Raw genomic sequence first — 17,138 nt, 5'->3', positions numbered from 1 at the left:
GCATCCCCCCCTGAAATAAAAACGGTCCAAATCATCCCCCCTGAAATAAAAACGGTCCAAATCATCCCCCCCTGAAATAAAAACGGTCCAAATCATCCCCCCTGAAATAAAAACGGTCCAAATCATCCCCCCCTGAAATAAAAACGGTCCAAATCATCCCCCCCTGAAATAAAAACGGTCCAAATCATCCCCCCTGAAATAAAAACGGTCCAAATCATCCCCCCTGTAAAACTGCCATCCCTCCTTTCCATCCCTTATGTCATTTCATCAATGAATGTGGTTTTACTGCTATTTCAACATTTAGAGTCATCACCAGAAAAATAACACCAGAAAAATAACTTATTTGACAATTTTCACCTGTTTCAAGTAAATTTTCACTTGAAATAAGCAGAAAAATCTGCCACTGGGACAAGATTTATCTTCTTATTACAATCAAAAACAATCTTGTTCCACTGGCAGATTTTTCTACTTATTTTAAGTGAAAATCTACTTGAAACAGGTGAAAATTGTTGTTTTTTCCAGTGATGAGTCTTGTTTTAAGTTCAATGAGATTTTTTACTAAAATGAGACATTTTAACTAGAAATAAGACAAATATTCTTGTTAAGATTGTGAGTTTTTGCAGTGATCCATGTTACTTATCCTGTGAAGGACAGAGTCATATTGATAAGTTCAGAAAAGTGTTTTTTATTGTTGTGTTTTGATGTATTTGATGTAAGTCCAGTGGATATTTAAAGCTTACAGAAGGCTGCATTTAACTGCTGCTATGTCATTCCTGCAGTATTTCTGCAGGTGTTTTGGTCACTGCTATTATTTGTAATATATTATATTATTTGTAATCAGCACAAATTATCTGTCCCCATATGATAAAATCCACCATCCCCCCTGATTTTCTGTTACAACTCGAGTACTGGATGTGTCCCATGTGAGAAACTCCAGCACATGCAGGTGGACGACTGACCGCCTGACCCCGGACCACGAATCAGACAGAACTTCCTCAGGGAAGTTTAGATTCTTCCGTGTTTCTGCAGGGTGCTGTACAGTTGCAGTCAACGTGATTAAACATGAAATTGAAAAAAAAAAAACATACTTTTATTTTTTTTTGACATGACAATGTTAGGAATTGCTACGGAATTCACTTGAGAGAAAAAAAAAATCTGCTCTTTTTTTCTGAATTAACGAGATACTTCACAACTTGCAAGAAGCTGTCATTCACTTGAGAGCTGGATTTCATGGAAGCAAACATGTTCCTGTCCAGTTTAATCCAGTTCTATTTTGCTTTCGGTTTGAAACATTGGGAGATACTCTTGTCTTTAAGTTATATAGATGCTATTGTTATTAGTTAATCAACGTTGCGCAGGCACCTCAGGAATTTGCAGTTGTCCAGGTCATGCAGGTTGTAAACAGAGCAGATTTTTTTCTTTTCACTAAAACCTTTCTTGGAATTCTGAAATAATGCACTCGTTAATTCAGAAAAACAGAGCAGATTTCTTTTTTTTATTAAAGTTTTTCTCGGAATTCTGAGATAATTATCTCAATAATTCAAAAAAACAGCAGATTTTTTTTTTCTCAAGTGAATGCAATACACTTCTGTAAATTGCCATAAGAGATTGTCACACTGAGATTTTAGCCCATTTTTTCGTGGCTGATTGTTTTAGCTTCTCTAAACTACATCATTTCTGATTGGAACGCTAACCTTTGAGCACGGGGCGCTCTAACCGGAATTAGAATCCAAACTAAGACAAAATAAATGCAAAGAAGAATACGCTACTTCTTCTATTGCAGATAGAAGTAGGTAGAAGCAGATTTCAAACAGATAAATAAATACGGGTTATTTTCACTTGGTCCCGTTTTAATCAGCAAAGTTGCTGCCGTGTTAAAAGACACTGTTAGGAAAGATCTATTTAGGTACAAACATGTACATCATTTACAGTTCAAAATCCTTCTGTACATGTAGTAAATATCTAATCTAACAACAGAAATATCCGCAGCTTGCATATCTTTTTTTTTTAAATAGAGTGGCTTATGTGCAGGTGCGGCTTATAGTCCACAAAATACGGTATATGAGAAAAGGTATAAATATAAACGTGATTTGTTGTTGACTTGTGTTCAGCCTTTATTTTTTTCTTCTGATTAAAGGAGCTTGAGGCTCCTTTTAAGAAATGAGACTCTCTAGCGCCACCCTTCACCACGACGGTCGTTGGGGGTACTGCAGCCAACAGTGAAGCCGGCACGGGAGAACGGGGAGAACGTTCATGCAGCGTCATGTGACGTCACATCAGCAGCCCAGCGCGGGAAATTCGGGCCCGAATTGTAGCACATTTTGCAGCACACAGCCTGTTCAAGGCAACGGAGAGATACACTAGAGGAATCATTCTTTTGGGTTTGGAACGCTTCATCTGACATTATTACTAGAAAACTTAAAACCTATACGAATTTTTTTCATAAATCCTGCCTCAATCCTGCCTAATGCTCCTTTAACACAGAGCTTTTGAAACAAGTTGCAGGGATCGAGCCTCGGGACGTAATTGATGCTCTGGTTCCGACAGATTGAGCTGCCTTCAGCCGGCAAGCTAGCCGGCGTTGCAGCCGACTTTATCACCACAACAATGGCTGAACAGAGTTCATTGATTAGTTAAAAAAAACTAAACTTGAAGACACGCCAGTGCCAGTGCCCGGTCAACCTGCGGTGCTGTAAGCTCTGTCATGCAGTAAGTTACACTGTAAAACTGTTAATTATTGTGTTGTAGCTGCAGAGCCAATGCGCTTAACTGTAATGCATTTGTAATGCAGATTACAAAGTAAAATTGACACTGCCTTTAATCTGTCTGTTTGTCATGTTTTCTGCTTAAAAGTTTTAATAAGTCTGCTTTTTCTGGGACAATATGTCCCACCCATTTTTGTCCTGGCCCTCCCAAAAAAATATTTCTGCCTACGCCACTGCTTCAGTCTGTTGGACAAATGTAGATGTCCATTTTGGGCCATTGTCTAGACTAGGGGTCGCAACCCAAAATGTTTTAGAGCCATATTGGACCAAAAACACAAAAAACAAATATGTCTGGAGCTGCAAAAAATGAAAAGTCTTGTATCAGCCTTAGAATGAAGGCAACACATGCTGCATGAATCTATATTAGTTAGAACTGGGGGAAGATTTTTTTTTCTTTATGCACTTCGAGAAAAAAGTTGAAATGTCAAGATTAATGTTGAAATAGGTACAATCTTGAGAAAAAAGTTGAAATGTTGAGAAAAAAAGTCGAAATTTCGAGAAAAAAGTTGAAATGTTGAGAAAAAAGTTGAAATGTCGAGAAAAAAGTCGAAATGTTGAGAAAAAAGTCAAAATTTCAAGAAAAATGCCGAAATGTTGAGAAAAAAGTTGAAATTTTTTCGAGAAAAAAGTCGAAATGTCGAGAAAAAAAGTCAAAATTGCGGGATTAAAAAGGAAAGGAAAAGGGAAGAAAAAAAGAGGAAAAGAAGAAAAAAAGGTCAAACATTTTTGAAAAAGCTCCAGGAGCCACCAGGGCGGCGCTAAAGAGCCGCATGCGGCTCTAGAGCCGCGGGTTGCCGACCCCTGGGCTAGTTGTAAAAGCCAGAGGGGACCTAAAGCTGGACTGGCAGCAGATTTCTGCACATCGGTCTTTACAATATCAACATGATCCTTTTTCCAGGATCTGGAGCACAAACAAGAATAAAACGACCTGCAGCATCAGGCTGCTGACATGTTTCACTGTGGAAACTGATTAGGCTTCTGCTTTCCTTCACTAAACCAAAGCACAGACGTGTATAAAGTACTTGAAAAAAGTAACTAAGTAAAAGTAGAAATAGCATAACTGAAAAAGACTTTGGTAAAAGTTAAAAGTCACCTTTTTTGAGTAAAAGTCTTAGAGTAGCTCACGTTAAATGTACTTACCGGTAAGTATCAAAAGTATCTTGTGAAAAAATATGCTCAAGTATCAAAAGTAAAAGTACAAGTATTTTATAGTACGCATGAAAAGAAGCAACACAACCAAAAATGATCCTTTCCTTGTTTTTTTTATTTCACTTTCAGGTGAATGAAATGTGGTATAGAATACAACACCAAAGATAAACTGTCTTTCTTGCAAAACTTAACATAAGGGTCACTTTTTAACATTTTAACTATGTTGGGTGAATCCTCATGAGCTTTATTTCACTAACTTCAACGTGCTTCTTGAGGTCGGATGGTGAATTCTTGAACGCCTTTATCTCGTGGCTCTTTGGAAGGAAAACATACACTTCATTCGGTAGGTTTGGGAATTTTGTGACCAGGTATGACCACGGCTTTAACGAAGTAAAAGTATATTTTTTAACTTTTAAATGTAGTAAAGTAAAGGTGGAAAAAGTACAAAAATATTGTACTTAAGTAAAAGTACAAATTTTCTGCTTGAAAATTACTTAAGTAAAAGTAAAAAGTACCCATTAAGAAAATTACTTAAGTAAAAGTATAAAAGTACCTCAAATTAAATATAATAAAGTACCAAAAGTACATGGTGTAAAATGTACTTAAGTACAAAAGTAAAAAGTACAAAGTACAAAGTACAAAATTCAAAGTACAAAATTATTTTCAAAAGGATTGCAAAGAAATGAAGAATCCAAGAATTTACTTACAACTCTAAATAATGGTGATATTATTCTGACCCCTTTAGCGTTTGTTTCCATTAACCCATTTTAATTTCGTTGGCTTGAGCGTCGGCTGCCGCTCAAGGCTGATTTATGGTTCCGCGTTACACCAACGCAGAGTACCGTACGGTGCGCTTCGTCGCGTACCCTACGCCGTACCTTACGGCGTAGGTTCTGCGTCGATTTAACGCGGACCGATAATTCAGGCTTCAGTCTTCATCGGTACTCGACGCGACGGCGGTTCCTCCGGCCTTTCCGGCCCGCCTCTGCGGCGCAACTCTCCCGGGGGCTGCGGCTCCTTCTCGGGGAGGCCGAGTCTCCCCGTCTGCCCCAGGTGTCTCGCATGGATCTATAATATTAACGGTATTAAAGGTGTCTCGTCACGGACCCGCCGCCGGGCAATCACGGGCAATTCACTCGCCCCCCTTCCTTCCCGTCCGCCTTATGGTTCCGCGTTAAATCGACGCACACCTACGCCGTAGGCTACGGCGTAGGGTGTGCGTCGCCGCGTACCCTACGCCGTAGCTCTGCGCCGGTGTAACGCGGAACCATAAATCAGCCCCCGCCTGTGCTGTTCTCATGGCTTTAATTTGTAGCGAGTAACGAGGTGTCCAATTTTAAATGTAGCGGATTAAAAGTACGATTTTTTCCTTGAAAATGTAACGAAGTAAAAGTAAAAGTACAGAAAAATGAAAGTATCAATAAAAGTACAAATTCTCAAAAATCTTACTTAAGTACAATAACGAAGTACTTGTACTTCGTTACTTTACACCACTGAGTAAAAGTAAAAGTCCTGATTTAAAAAAAAAAAAAAAACGCAAGTAAAGTACAAATCCTCAAAAAAATGACTTAACTAGTGTAACGAAGTACATCTACTTCATTACTACACTGCAAAAACCCAAAATCTTAACAAGAATATTTGTCTTATTTCTACCTAAAATGTCTAATTTTTAGTCAAAAAAAATCTCATTACACTTAAAACAAGACTCATCACTGGAAAAAACAACAATTTTCACCTGTTTCAAGTAGATTTTCACTTGAAATAAGTAGAAAAATCTGCCAGTGGAACAAGATTTTTTGCTTGTAATGAGAAGATAAATCTTGTCCCTCTGGCAGATTTTCCTACTTATTTGAAGTAAATTTTCACTTGAAACAGGTGAAAATTGTCAAATAAGTTATTTACTGTATCTGGTGATGACTTTTTTTAAGTGTAATGAGATTGTTTGACTAAAAATGAGACATTTTAACTAGAAATATGGTCAGATTTTGAGTATTTGCAGTGTATACACCTGTGTGAAAGCAGCGTGTGGCTGAACAGATCCAGCTCGGTCTCATCAGACCAACGTTCACACGTTCAGCTCTCACCACCATGTTTCAGTTCATGAGAAACTCCAGACTGGCTGTGACGCTCCGCCGTGAAAGCAGTGAAACTTCTTGGACCTGGAAGATCAACGATGAAGAGCCTTTACCACAGAGTGAAACATTGAGTTCAGGAGAAGCAAGTTCAGTGACCGTTGCCTTTGCAGAAATCCAGGGATTCCTATCAACGCATCACTATTTTAGACATTTTGCACTTTCAACTCGGGGTGAAATTATCAGTTGTTTGCATTTAGTACTTCGCTTTCGTTTGCAATGATCAGTCGATCCACACTGATACACCAATTTAAATTATGAAAATTTGTATAGCATTAAGACAAAATGAAAATGTGAGTACTTGTCTTTTTTCATCAAGCTCATTGCACCCAGAAATAAAACTAACATGGTGTTTTAGGTTCTTACTATGATTTGATATGACAAGAAGTGGTTTTGTTCAATAGTTGTTCAAAGGCAGGTGGAAGCAGCAGCGGGATGACCAGAAGGAGGGGGGACCGCAGGGAGGTGGAAGCAGCAGGGGGATGACCAGAAGGAGGGGGGACCGCAGGGAGGTGGAAGCAGCAGGGGGATGACCAGAAGGAGGGGGGACCGCAGGGAGGTGGAAGCAGCAGGGGGATGACCAGAAGGAGGGGGGACCGCAGGGAGGTGGAAGCAGCAGGGGGATGACCAGAAGGAGGGGGGACCGCAGGGAGGTGGAAGCAGCAGGGGGATGACCAGAAGGAGGGGGGACCGCAGGGAGGTGGAAGCAGCAGGGGGATGACCAGAAGGAGGGGGGACCGCAGGGAGGTGGAAGCAGCAGGGGGATGACCAGAAGGAGGGGGGACCGCAGGGAGGTGGAAGCAGCAGGGGGATGACCAGAAGGAGGGGGGGTCGCAGTCATGTGGAAGCAGCAACGGGATGACCAGAGGGGGGGACCGCAGGCAGGTGGAAGCAGGAGCGGGATGACCAGAGGGGGGGGGGGGGGACCGCAGGTCAGCACCCAGCTCCCGAAGCTCCGGCCTGCAAACATGCACAAAAGAGAAAAAAGGGGGGCCGGCACAAGAAACTACAGGAGCGATGGACAAAAATGATAGCTATGAGATACTTATAATAAATAAAAATGGAAATGGAGAAGAGAGGAAGGGAAAAGGAGAGGAGAAGAAGGGTGAGAGGCACCGCCCAGTGGATCATGTCGGTCCCCCCTGCAGCATAGGCCTATAGCAGCATATCTACCACCAAGATATATTTGAGACTAACTATTATAGTCTTGTTCTATAGCTGCAACTATGACTACTGACTCTAACACACTAGAGTTTACACTACCTAGAGATCAATATATCCGTTCTTAACTGAATTAAAGTCACGTGGTGGCAGACGTTGTGATATTTGTAAATATCAACCAGCCATCCAGTTAATGGCTGTAATACGTTCAGGGATGAAGCTTGTGATGTACAGCCATACTTTCAACCACCTCCACGTTTGTTTTGAATGTTTTCCTTGTTCTTCGCAGTGATACGTCATCTGGCTGTTCTAGAAATGATTATGTAGCCTTCCATTTCCAAGGTTGAATCCTGATGACATATGTTGGTAATATTTGTCCTTTACTAAGTGATAAAGCTACGAATCATTGCATTATAGATATTATACAGAGAGATATTGTTTCTAAACCTGCAGCAGTTTTCTATTGGAATAACTTCTATAATGAGATAGATTGGAAAAACACATGGGTCTTGTCAAGAAAATGTATTATTACAAACAAAGTAAGAGAGGTTACTTTTAAAATACTTCATAGATGCTATCCAGTCAAGACCAATCTTATTAAATATAAGATAAACTTTGACACACTTAGCCTTAAAAATAAAAATATCCCCACGGTAAGTCATAATTGTGACATCGAAATTATGAGATAGAAAGTCATAATTATGAGATAGACGTCAAAATTATGATATAGAAAGTCGAAATTATGAGATAAAAAGTCATAATTATGAGATATAAAGTCATAATTATCAGATAGAAAAGTCGAAATTATGAGATAAAAATTAATAATTATGAGATAACGTCATAATTATGACTTTCTATCTCATAATTTCAACATAATTATGACTTATCGTGGGGATATTTTTATTTCTTTTAGTTTTCATCTTATTTCTTTTCTTTTACTGGCGGAAATGGGCTTCCATATTCAATAAAAAAAATAAAAAATAAATAAAAATGTAGCCTTCCATTTTCAGATGCTTCGTTGGGACTTTTTGAACGGTCTTCTCAGGTGATTGACAGGCCAGGAGGCCCCGCCCCCGCTAAGCCCCGCCCCGGGCCCGCCTCTCTAAGCCCCGCCCCCTTTAAGCCCCGCCCACCTCCGGCTCCAGATCTCCATTTTCTTGTCCGGGTTTGTTTGAGGGAGCGGAACACCGAACATTCAGGAAAAATGAATGAAGAATACGACGTGATCGTCCTCGGCACCGGCCTGACGGTGAGAGCTGCGCCCAGCGCGGGGGGCTCGGTGCGGGGCTCGGGACCTGGGCGTGGACGTGATTAAAGCCGGAATTATGCTTCCTGCGGTAAATCGACGCAGAGCCTACGCCGTAGGGTTACGGCGTAGGGTACGCGGCGACGCGCATCGTCCGCGTCGGTGTAACGCGGGACCATAAATCATCCTTAACGCGGAAGCATAAATCAGCCTTCAGCAGGCCCCGCTAGCCTAGCCGCCTAGCTCGTACACGTAGCAGCCTAATTAAAGCCGAGCAGCCCCGCGGATTCTGCTGCTTTCTGCTGGCAGGGGGGGGGAGTGCGGGGCTGGTTCTGGCTGCAGTGGACAGTGTTACTTATTTCAGTAAGGACGCCAGTTAGGACGGGTTTTGTCAGGATGAGATTAATCCGTTAGCGGCTTACGCTACCTGCTAACGAGAGACCAGCTCCTGGTTATGGCTGATTTATGGTCCCGCGTTACACCGACGCAGAGACCACGGCGTAGTTTGCGCGTCGACGCACACCCTATGCCGTAGGCTACGTGCGTCTATTTGACGCAGAACCATAAATCAGCCTTCACTCGTTTTAATGCTCTTTAATGCAGCTCTGTCTGCAGAATAAGTCACATATTGTTTCATCCACTTTACCACAAACATAACATTTATCTTACAGGACTGTCTCAGACAATTAGAATATTGTGATTTTCTGTAATGCAATTACAAAAACAAAAATGTCATACATTCTGGATTCATTACAAATCAACTGAAATATTGCAAGCCTTTTATTATTTTAATATTGCTGATCATGGCTTACAGTTTAAGAAAACTCAAATATCCTATCTCAAAAAATTCGAATATTCTGGGAATCTTAATCATAAACTGTAAACCATAATCAGCAATATTAAAATAATAAAAGGCTTGCAATATTTCAGTTGATTTGTAATGAATCCAGAATGTATGACATTTTTGTGTTTTTTAATTGCATTACAGAAAATAAAGAACTTTATCACAATATTGTAATTTTCTGAGACAGTCCTGTATACTCCAAACCTCCTGACTTGCTGTCAGTCCGAATCAGAATAAACTTTATTATCCCAGTCAGACATGTCAAACAAGGCTGCAGCGTGTCACGGAAACCCCGTGACGCCTTGTGTCAATGGACGGCTTCACGTCTCTGCAGCCCTGAATGGCATTTCCTGGCCTTTCCTCAGCAGCTCAGCTAAGAGCTGAATACTGTTCATGAAGGACTCGGGTCTCTGTCTCTCTGTCTCGTCTTGGCGTGGTGACTTCCACTAAATAAGCCGAGGATCCGTCTGAACGGACTAGGGCAAAAGCAGCGGTGCAGAAGTTGCTTCAGGATCTGGCAGGGTGTGGTTGGAGTCAAACTGGAAGCGAAAGTGTGCTCGGTGAGAGCTGCTCGGTGAGAGCTGCTCCAGCCTCACACGGACGTGCACACGTCGAGCTGCTGCTGCCAGGCACATCTTTCACTCGTACTACGTCTGCTACTTCCTGCTTTCTTTGCTGTACTTGAACAGGCCACTCAGAAATATTTGAAGCCTTATCTGAAATGTAGAGTGTTTTCCACTAGGGCTGCAGCTATCGAATATTTTAGTAATTTGGTATTCTACTGAAAATTCCATTGAGTAATCGGATAAAACATATTTTTGTTTATTTAAAGAGAAATTATAAATATACATAAGATGTTAGATGTTAATTGACATCAATAAGACAAAATTATATAATCCAGTAGGTTCATGGCTGTGCATTTAAAAACCCTGAACTTACACCAGTCGACCAAATTCACTGCCTTAACTCAAAAAACTAAGGATCTGACCAAGAATTGTTCTTATTTCTAACCTAAAAATGCCATTACACCTGATAACACACATCACTTCAAAGGTTAGGTGTTTTTCCCACGTGTTTCAATTGAACTTTCATTTGTGTCAAGCACATTTGAAGTTCTACTTAAGTTTTAAGTTAAAGTCTTGATAAGATTTTGAGTTTTGGCAGTGTTCAAAATAATATTATAAGACCTGCTGTATTGGAGCACATTTTCTTTTAGTTAAAACTGTAGCGGGAACAGATGTTTAGAGGAACCTATGTCTGTACCGGGTTAGAGGGGGAACATATAGGAGAATGGACCAGAAGAATATAGAGTGGATTAAAAATAAAAGTTAAGCACTGAGCTACTGGGCCATTGCAGACTGCCTGAGCACATAGATATATAATATATAATATATATATATATATATATATATAAATATAGATCTATGCCTGAGCATGTTACAAAAACCAAACATATCCTCCTTTTTCTTCTTCCTTTACCGGGGGGAAACACCCTGCTTTTGAGCTGGTGAAATTAAACGATTCCTCGAGGCAGACAAAATTCCTCGATCATTTTTTGTAATCGAATTACTCGAATTATTCGAGGAATCGTTTCAGCCCTATTTTCCACTGAAAACACTTTTTTTTTTGAGAGACAAGAAAAGTAAAAAATAATAATACATTTTCTTTAAAGGCGCCTTTCTGACACTCAAGGTCACCATACAAATTAAATCAGCTACGAAAATGATCATAAAATAAAGTAAGAGCAGAAACAATGACTACACTATAATGCAGGGACAGATGGACATAAACGGTACAGACATGTGTTCAGGCTTTCCGCCTATCAGAAGAAAGAGAGCCTGAAAAGATGAGTTTTTTTGTTTGGATTTGAAGTGTGGAAGCCCAACATCGCCGATTATCTCAGCAACAAACTATTAAAATGATGTTTTGAGGGAGGAAAAGATGTTACCTGATATCTGCCACATCAGATTTTTCTTCAGCCAGGGAACTCTCAGCTTCTTTTTTTCTCCACAGCTATGACAGCGTTCTGCTGCTCAATCTCTTTAGCTTTCTCTTCAGCCAGAGTCTTTTTCTCCTCAGCTACACTGGTGTTTGTGATCATCTCTTCACAAAGGTGTGGACTTTTCAGCAAGCACCACCTTCTGATCTGCCAGTTTCATTTCAGCTCGCTGCTCACTGGCTTCCTTCAGTTTTTCCAACCCTCCCTGTAAACATTTGCACTGAGAAAGGATGTATAAGAATGAACTTTACATTTACAAAATACAGGTTACAGAACGTAAACTTTCAAATGGGCCTTAAATGCAGATTGTAAATCAGGTTTTATCTTAACTTTACATTGTTTGCTATAATATATATTTATTATTATGTAACTTTTTTTTTGTTTATTTAGCAATTTAAGATAAATTGAACAATAAATGTAAAAACATTGAAATAACATGCAAGGAAAGGAAGAAGCCTGGTGGCTTCTATAGAATCCTTTCCTTATATGAATAAACATATATATAAAACAAAAACACAAAAGAAAATGTAACTCGGATTAAATAATAAACACTACAAAGATGAAACAATAAGAAAGTTCTTTAAATGTTTTTTGAATATTGTCAAGGATGGGGATGATTTAAGAGATTTATTGAGTGAATTCCACAAGTGGGGAAAGATTGATGTTTAATGTTCTACAAAACGCTAAATTAAAATCATCTTTGTGCCTTATGGCATAAGAATGAATATCAGAATTAACACAAAATAAATTATGAAAAGAAGAAGGAAGATCTTTTATATAATTTTTAAATTTGAACATAAACATGTTTTAAAAATGTTAATTTTATTGACGGATAATAATGAATATTTAATGAAAAGGGGAGCAGATGGCTCATATCTGTTTGCATGTGATTTCATTCTGAGAAAAATTTTCAATTATCAGTAATTTATTAATATATGTTGAATGTGTTGAAGCTAGGGTTGTCCCGATCAGGATTTTTTAGCTCCCGATCCGATCCCGATCACTTGAGTTTGAGTATCTGCCGATCCCGATTTTTCCCGATCCGATCACTTTTTTTGGCTCCCGATACATTTCCGATACTTTTTCCCAATCAGATACATTTTGGCAAAGAATTAAGTAAAAAAGTAAAGTAAAAAAAAGTAAAGTAAATTAAGTAAAAAACTGTATTGTCCATTCTCTCCAACATGGACATATTTTTGTTTTTTCACTGACTGCATCATTGGATCAAAACAAAGCTTATCAGCTCTGGTGCCACAAAATGTAGAAACATGAAATTGTAAACTAAAACAAAAAGTTCAGAATAGTAAAATAACAAAAATAAATCAATTTCACTTCAAAAGGAGGTAGTTTACTTACGAGGTTTAAAAGTTGAATGACATCCAGTCAAACTCACAATCAATAAGAAAATGAAAATACATTTTGGCTTAACCGTAGTGCAGAATTCTCAACAGCATGAAATGAATAGCAGCAGATATTCATTGTGGCTGTTATAGTTTTCTGTCACTGTGTTGTGCTGATGTCACGCAGAGCGTAGGAACCAATTGTGGTTGTTCAGACACGGACCCTTTAGACCGTAACACCAGCCTGCAAAATAGCAGTCCGTCATCCCTGTGTTGTTACCGAGTCAATAAAGTGGACCAAAAGATGATTTACGAGTGACGGATAATCATTTACATAACACTACAGTCACTTTTCTCCGACAGCTTTTCTTTGTTTTTAAAACTTTCTGAGCGTAGCCTAGCTGCTGTTAGCTCTCTGTTAGCCACGCTTCCTTCCCCACCAGCACAAACGATTCTTCAGCCGCCGGCGCTGCCCAAAATCTTACAATAAACACACATCAACTGTCTGTATTGTTAAATGCAATTATAAAATGATTAAATAATTAATATATGTTAAAACATAGGCACAGAGCAATAAGCAAACAAATAAGACGAACTGGCCTGGAGCTGCTGGAGCCGCTCTGAGCTGCAGCTGGGGCTCAGAGCAGAGCCGCCCGGCTCTTCTGGCCGCTGCGCCGACTCCGCGCTCCCAGCGCTACCGGGTCGCGGAGTCAGAAACCAGCCGGCCGAGCCATAACAGTATGTCCCGATACTTTTTTGGCCGATCCCGATCTTTTGAAAATGACGTGATCGGGCCCGATCGATCGGCCACCCGATCGATCGGGACAACACTAGTTGAAGCCCAAACAATGTTGCAGTAATTAAGATGAGGGAAGATGAAGCTGTAATAGAGACTTAGATGAGAGGAAGGAAGAACAAAAATACCAAGCATCTTCATAGATTTCATACATACAGAATCAAAATGTTGTTTCCAATTTAAATGATCATCGATAATGACACCCAAGAATTTAGTACGAGTAACCTGGCAAATTTCAGAGCTATTGATTATAATTCTAGGTTTTTCTTCAGGAAATGTTTTGTTTTTGTTACTAAAAATCATGAACTTGCATTTTTTTAATATTAAGAGTAAGCTTGTTCAGTTGAAGTTCCCTTTGGGGATCCGGGGTGGTGGGAGAGCCGTGGTCAGATGTCTTGGAGCCTGTTGTTAACCAGTGTGACTGCAGATGCTCCGAGGGCTGTCCTGTATCTTCTCCGTGAGCTCTGTTCACAGCGAGGCATGTGAAGAATGCCGAGGCACGTGGAATGCATGACATGAATATTTCTTAAACTAATCAACCAGTTGAAAAAACAGATGATCCCACTACAAAAAGCATCAGCAGTTACAGTCGTATTCTAGTCTCATGGTTCTCTGGGTGAGCTCACCTACCTGTGGCTCTCTGCTTCTGCACACTAACAGAAATACAGCACTGTCTCAGAAAATTAGAATATTGTGATAAAGTTCTTTATTTTCTGTAATGCAATTTAAAAAAAAAAAAAAAATAATGTCATACATTCTGGATTCATTACAAATCAACTGAAATATTGCAATTACAGATTAAGATTCCCAGAATATTCTAATTTTTTGTGATAGGATATTTGAGTTTTCTTAGGCACAATATTGTAATTTTCTGAGACAGTCCTGTATGTGGAACAACCAGACGTGTAGAATAGTCTTTGCAGCTTTGGTGTTTTACTATTGTCATGCCATTATGTTGGTTAATATTATAAAGTGCAGTGACTCTTTCATACTTTTTCTTTTTACCTTTTGGTTTTCACATTTCTTTCTTCTCTTTGGTGTATTCTGTTTTGGTCATCCATTTCTAATCTAAGCCATTGTACAACGATCAATTCAATGATTTGATATGTTTACGCCACATTAGAAACGCCACATTAGAAATTGTTAAGGTTCTGCGTTTGTCCAAATTAAAACCTAGGTTACATACTAAACGGAATCCATGACTTCAGACAAACACAGCCAGATAATGGGGTTGGGAGTAGAATAATATTCCTCTTTGGACCTCAACTGGTAAAGTTGCTGCCAGCTAGCCTGGTCATCCATCCAAATTCTTCTTTGAGGCAATTAATCTGGCTCGTCTGTATTTAACTTTGATTTCCAGCGGGCAGTAGTAAAAGAGACTGAACGGCATTGGATAGCCACACAACTCATCAGAGAAATAAAGCATGTGACGTTGGCAGAACAACAATGAAAAATGAAAATGGCTGCAGTGGAGTGAGAAGAGCAGGGACTGACATGTCACTTCTGCAGTAAACATGTTGATCCACGCTCTTATTAGCAATTCTGCAGCCTTCTCGGTTGGTTTGAATACTGAATTATGTCATAGTCTGTTCCATGAGAGGGAACTTTTGTTAAGTGGCTGGTTTTAGTTGGCCGGCCCAAGAGTCTGCACAGTCTGTACATTACAGGACTGTCTCAGAAAATTAGAATATTGTGATAAAGTTCTTTATTTTCTGTAATGCAATTTATAAAAAAAAAAAAAAGTCATACATTCTGGATTCATTACAAATCAACTGAAATATTGCAAGCCTTTTATTATTTTAATATTGCTGATTATGGCTTACAGATTAAGATTCCCAGAATATTCAAATTTTTTGAGATATTTGGATATTTGAGTTTTCTTAAGATGTTATATATGTATTTATTAGGGGTGTAACGGTACATGTATTTGTATTTGAACCGTTCGGTATAGCGTGTTCGGAACGGAGGCGTACCGAACGAGTTTCCACACGGACATATTAAGTAGAGGACCGCACGTTATGGAGCAGAGCGCTGCTGCAGCTGCACATATATAGGCAGTTGCGCTCACACCGAGAAACAACAAGCAACAGTTGTAGCCGACCAAATCCGCTCCGACCCGGTGTGTCAGTATCAGCGCAGACAGACTGCAGCTTTGCCTGATTTATGGTTCCGCGTTAAATCGACGGCGTAGGGTCGCGGTGCGGTGTGCGTCGCCGCGTACCCTACGCCGTCGATTCTGCGTTGGTGTGACGCAGAACCATAAATCAGCCACGGGGAGCAAGGGCTCGCTGGGTTGATGTTGATCCGCGGACCAAACTTGTTAAGGAGCATCAAACTCACTCTTATCTACGCGGAAATAACGCTAAAATATAAAGAAGGCGTCCCAAAGTGTGATCGATGGTGAAATAGGAAACTGAAGATGTGCAGCTATATGTGTAGGCTGTTCCCACTGTTCCCTTCAGTTCTGCAGCGCAGCTTTAGCCCCGCCCACCCCCGCCCCGCTGCAGGCACTGACGCTTTCAGTGTGAATCCAGGGTAATGCCGCTAGTATTGGCAATAAAAGTAAATTATTTATAAATGTTATTTAATCTGAGCAACAACTTTAAACTGTTCAGTGTTGCATTTGTTCAATTTTGCACATTTGATGTAGAAAAGATTTGTTTTTAAGATTTTGTTGTTTATAAGTCTGAGCCTTATAAATGTTATTTAATCTGAGCAACAACTTTAAACTGTTCAGTGTTGCAACTGTTCAATTTTGCACATCAGGGAGATATTTTATTTAAGTCTGGGCCAATGTTATTTTGTGTGTGTGTGATAAACACCTAGCACGTTTATATTTTGCATTTTGGTTTCTTACTATACCGAAAATGAACCGAACCGTGACCTCCAAACCGAGGTACGTACCGAACCAAGATTTTTGTGTACCGTTCCACCCCTAGTATTTATTTTTTTTTCTTTCCTCTCTTGGAACAAAGGAGTGGCTGGGCATAAGATATCTACCTCAACCCAAGGGTAGTCTGATTCCTGGTGTTTAATGATCAGGTTTCTTTCCAGAGCTCCAGAGACGGCAGGATTTAGTTCAAGTTGGGTTTATGGAGATTGCGCTGGTAAAGGACAAACTGGCAATAGAGCAAAGTGCTAACTAGGAAAGCTTTTCCATACCTCATGATTACAATGTGCAACTCATACGGAAGTCAAATGTGCCAAATAACTTTCTAAATGATATGCAGATTTATAATATCATTAAACTATAATTGCATGCCCCGCTCAGCTTCTGTCTTAGTCAGACGGCTGTGACGGTGTTAAGAGAAGTTGACTTAAGCTTGCTTAATTTGTAATCACTGTTGACGGATTAACGATAAGGATTATGGGTACTTCTAGAAGTCTAAGAATTTACTGAATAAGTAATGTAACGTTTTTTTTTACAAAAAATGTACAAATAACAAATGTTGGTTGTTACCTTTATGTTAACTTTGCCCCGCATGACTTGCACTCAAATCTGCTTGTATAAGCAAATCACATGTTTTACATGAAGAACTTTGACCAGCAAGTTACTGTTATTAAGTCCCATTTCCTGTGTAGAAAACCACTCATTTCAATAGTCTGAAATGTTCCTGATATTCCTTTGTTCATAAAGTGTAGTTGATGAAATATCACATACATTTTCTCTTAATTCAGCATCTACTTACTAAATAGTGGATCTATT

General features: G+C 39.6%; 1 protein-coding gene across 1 annotated transcript in view; it reads left to right on the top strand.

Moving 5' to 3' along the window:
* Positions 1-8,335: 8,335 nt before the first annotated feature.
* Positions 8,336-17,138, top strand: part of gdi2 (GDP dissociation inhibitor 2) — a 35,206-nt gene continuing 26,403 nt past the window's right edge. The window contains exon 1 of the mRNA XM_061714427.1: positions 8,336-8,456. Coding sequence (XP_061570411.1) covers positions 8,412-8,456 — 45 coding nt within the window. The 5' untranslated portion in view covers positions 8,336-8,411. The remainder of the gene's footprint in view (positions 8,457-17,138) is intronic.

This window comes from Cololabis saira, chromosome 23, assembly GCF_033807715.1.
Source record: "Cololabis saira isolate AMF1-May2022 chromosome 23, fColSai1.1, whole genome shotgun sequence".
NCBI lineage: Eukaryota > Metazoa > Chordata > Actinopteri > Beloniformes > Belonidae > Cololabis > Cololabis saira.
Note: the sequence above shows the minus strand (reverse complement) of the source record. Positions and strands in the feature narration are given on the sequence as shown.